The sequence below is a fragment of the Dermacentor variabilis genome, chromosome 7, assembly GCF_050947875.1.
Source record: "Dermacentor variabilis isolate Ectoservices chromosome 7, ASM5094787v1, whole genome shotgun sequence".
In the NCBI taxonomy this organism is placed as follows: Eukaryota; Metazoa; Arthropoda; class Arachnida; order Ixodida; family Ixodidae; genus Dermacentor; species Dermacentor variabilis.
Window position 1 is genome coordinate 10,417,153 of NC_134574.1, and position 4,232 is coordinate 10,421,384.

Here is a 4,232-nt window from a genome sequence, read left to right on the forward strand (position 1 = left end):
GCTGCACAAGAGTAAAGGTTTACGCAGGACTACACCGAAGGCTCTCAACCACCAATACCCGAACATAAGCAGCCTAAGTTCACGAACAGCCTGTTTTTACCCTATCGCAGTGGCGTACTTATCGCACTTACTGGTGCCACTGAACAGTCTGGTCAACTCCACAGGCACGTAAACACAATCGCGCTAGCTTTGTGGTCCCTATTCCGAACACGTACTTGCGTGGCACGCAAACGTTCCATCATGCTTACTCACGTGTCTTTCTCCATACTGGACACGTAACTTAACCGAGCAATTAAACTAGCGTAACTCACGCACACCGCAGAACCCTTAAAAAATGCGTCTGCTAATAACTCGTTCTACGCACGCGTACTAGAGAACTCAGAATACGGATGCCCTTAACACACACGGGCAACCCAGTCATAAATCTGCTTCCTTCCGTCGACACAGGACATGCGTTAATGGAACTACGAACTATTTGTGCAAATCACGCACTTACTTAAAACCTACGCGCTTAAACTTAGAAAATAAAGAAACACATAAAAAAGAAGGTTAAGTAATACACACGCGCGTTACCATAGGCCTGTCACCAATAACCTTGACACATCAGGTTACTCACACACACACAAAAAAGAAAGCCTATCTACCCATTAATGAACACCTCGCGAAACTACATGTTTACATAAAACGCATCTTTCCAATCTCGGAGCTTCTCGAACAAAACACAAACACAGCTCATACTTTTACATACTGAAAGAAACTAGTCCTAAATCGCGAAAACTTCCAAGAGCTCAAAAATAAAACAAAACAACACCTTCCACTTCTGCGGAAGCTCACTTGCACCCCCTCCCCCGTTTCAAACGTTTACAACTGACTCACCTTTAGCCGTACTCGAGGTGGTCGCGGTTGAAAGCCACTCTGGCTACCGAGCAACAACAAGAGAGCTGACACGCTATCAGCTCCTCCAAGACGTTACAGTCTCCTGCCACTTTGCGTCCTGGCGCGCCGCTTTCATCATGAACTCAACTGACCACGTCGCGACTCCTCATCACCTCGTCCCGTCCTGCCACTTTGCGCTCCTTCGCACTACACGCTGAACTTCGAAAAGAACGACGGACCGACAAGGAACATAACTGCCCCGTGCCCTTTGTCCACGTCCGTGCACAACATGCTTCTTGGTCTCTTTTTGACCGGTGGCTCGAACGTGCTTGATTCGACAACATCGTCAACGACGACCGCATCTTTCCTTTTTTCTTCTTGCGCCCTGGCTTTTTGCGTCATTCGCCGTCTTTGGCTGCGCTACATTAGCCAGAGAGAGAGAAGTGGTTCTTTAATGGAGAAGGAAAGGTTGACGCTGTTTTCTGCAGCCCTTGCGGAAGCACGGCTCAGCGTCAACAGGGGTGGGGGGGAGAGTGGGAGCAAAGGAGCTAGGAGAGTAGAGAGTTAAAGTGACGCCATGGGCAGCGGCTGAGCAGTCCGGAAGGGAGGGCCCATTGGGTCCGGTAGGAGTGGTGATCTGGTGACAAGGCCAGGGGGGCGGTGATCCAGCAGGAGCCAGATGATTGGGGCAGGTCGAGTAGCCTGTAGTAGTTTGGATAGCCGTGAGGCTATCCGTCTTTGCAGAAAATCGTAGAGTCTCGCCGAGAGTCCCGACGAGTCGAGGTACTCGACGACACTTAGGAGGGCTGGCAGCTCGCTACGACCAGGGAAGAGGATGTCTTCCTGCCGTGCAGAAGGAAGCCCCAGGCGTCGGAACTCCTGCAGGAGACGGTCACGCTGCTGTAGGTAAGCAGGGCAGGCCAGTAGGAGGTGCTCCAGGGTCTCGGGCTCCCCACAGGAGGCACAGGCTGGAGAGGCGATGAGGCCATGCCGGTGGCGGCGAGCACCCGTCCAACAGCAGCCAATCCTCAGTCGCAGAAGGAGGGAGGTCTCCCTGCGTGCAAGGCCGCGCTGTGGAAGTGGTCGCGGAGGGCGGCCCAAGGACGTCCGCTTGTCCGGATGGCAGGCCAGCAGATGGCGCCGAAGCCTGTGGCTTGTGAAATCATTGGCTGTCACAGCCAGGCTGGGCGGGACCACGCAGTAGTGGGCACGCTTAGCTAGTGCATCTGCTTCCTCGTTGCCCGGTATCCCTGCGTGGGCTGGAGGCCAGTGCAGGGACACTGAGCAGCCCGCCTCCTGGAGCGCCATCAGCCTTGTCGAGAGCAGAGCAACCCCGAGGCTGGCCCTTTCTGGCCTCTGCAGGCTGAGAAGTGCCGCCTTGGAGTCGCAGTAGATGGTCACTGGGGTCACCGGCAGCTCCTCTGCGAGTAAGTCCACAGCCAGTTGAAGGCCTGCTACCTCTGCCGCTGTTGACGTCGCATGGTCGGGGAGGCGACACTGCTTGCTCTTCCGCAAAGCGGGCACCACGCAGGCCGCAGTCGACGAGCCTGTGTCTGGCATCACCGAGCCGTCAGCGTAGATCTGCAGGTTTCCTCCGTGGTCCTCATGCAGGAGGGAGGCAGCCGTCTGTTGAAGGGCACAAGTCGGGGAGCGCCGTTTGGAAACGCCGGGCAGCTCTGTGGTGATGGGTATGGGTGGTCTCTGGGGAGGAGGCAGCTGTGCGTTGTTCGCTGGAGGCCTCCCAATCACCTCCTCGTACAGCCCACAGAGTCTGCCCATCTGTGAATGGGGCCGCGAGCGCAGTCGGGAGAGCAGGGCACTGCCGTCTGGTCCATGGTGGAGGCGGTCAACGTGGCGTAGCCCCTGCTGCAGGAGGAGGAGTGACAGGGGCCATGTTCCCGCCTCGGCCAAGGTTGCAGCGACTTGGGAGCTGCGGGGAGCGCCCAGGCAGAGCCTAATCGCGGCACGATGCTGCAGCTCCAGCTTCTTGAGACGGGCAGGTGGTGGTGCCACGAGTGGGAGGGCGTACCGCAGGCGTGAGGTAGCTGCTGCATCGTACAGCCGCAGTGCCCACCCAGTGGTACAGCCCTGTCCTCGGGCAAGAAGCTGGGAGACTGCCTTGCGGACCCGGAGGACCTGCACATGCAGGGTCTTGACAGCAGGCAGCCAGGACAGTCGGTGATCAATTCGTAGCCCCAGGTACGTCACTGCAGTGCTCCAGGGTAGCTGGACGCCTTCCAGGTGCAGCCGGGGTGCTGTGCGACGGGCGGCTGCTCTTGGGTGGAGCAGCATGGCCTCCGTCTTCCTTGCCGAGATGGTAAGGCCAATGCTGCTCAGGTAAGCAGCGGCGGTGTCGAGAGCTCTTTGCAGGGCCGAGCGCGCGCTGCGGTGGTTGTGTGGTGGGCTTCGCACCCACAGGGCGATGTCGTCCGCGTAGATGGAGGCGCTCACCGGAGAGTCGGGGTCGATCGGCAGGACTGCAGGAAGCCGGGCCAGGGCCAGATTGAACAGGAAGGGGCTCACCACTGACCCTTGTGGGACGCCCGCTGCCACCGACCGAGGGGAGCTCCTCGATCGGCCCACTCGTACCCTGAGGGTGCGTTCCTCCAGGAACGACGAGATGAACCGCCGCAGATTCCCGTTGATGCCAAGTAGGTCCAGGGCCTGCTGAACGACTGGGTGGGGCAGGCCATCGAAGGCCCCCTTGATATCGATAAGCACCAGGAGCACGGCGTCACCGCAGGCCTTGGCCTCTTCCAGCGTGGAGACCACATCCGCGATGGAGTCCGCGGTGCACCGGCGCCGCCGGAACCCCGTCTGCTCGTCGGCCAGGAAGCCACGGGCACGGACCACCCAGTCCAGTCGGACCAAAGCAATGGCCTCCATCACCTTGCAGGCGGCGGAAGTGAGGGAGACCGGCCGGTAGGAGCTCACGTTTCCAGCCGGCTTTCCGGCCTTCACGATGGGGGCCACGATGGCTGTGCGCCATGACTCCGGCACCTGCCCTGACCGCCAGATGTCATTGTAGCAGTCGAGCAGGCGCTGCTGCTCGCTGGCGGCTAGGTTGCGGAGCATTTAGGCCGTCACTGCGTCGGCTCCTGGTGCGCTGCGGCGCTTCCCCCTCTTCAGGGCCACTTGGAGTTCGTGCAGCGTCAGTGGGTCCTGGCAGATAGCAGTAACCTGGCTCGATGTCCACCCCGGGTGATGGTTGTGCAGGCAGCTAGGCAGGCTGTCCTACCGGCAGGATGGCTGCAGTGCGTGGTACAGCCGGCGCGAACTGGTCGGCGAAGAGCTCCGCAAGGGCCTCTTCGCTGACGCCCAGCGTGATGGCAGCGGCGAGGACAGGTTGTAGGATT

General features: G+C 59.2%; 1 protein-coding gene across 1 annotated transcript; it reads right to left on the reverse strand.

Annotated features, from left to right (window-relative positions):
• Positions 1-1,440: 1,440 nt before the first annotated feature.
• On the reverse strand, positions 1,441-3,951 carry LOC142588550 (uncharacterized). The gene has a single exon (XM_075700392.1). The coding sequence runs from the start codon at positions 3,949-3,951 to the stop codon at positions 1,441-1,443; it is 2,511 nt and encodes an 836-aa protein (XP_075556507.1).
• Positions 3,952-4,232: the final 281 nt, after the last annotated feature.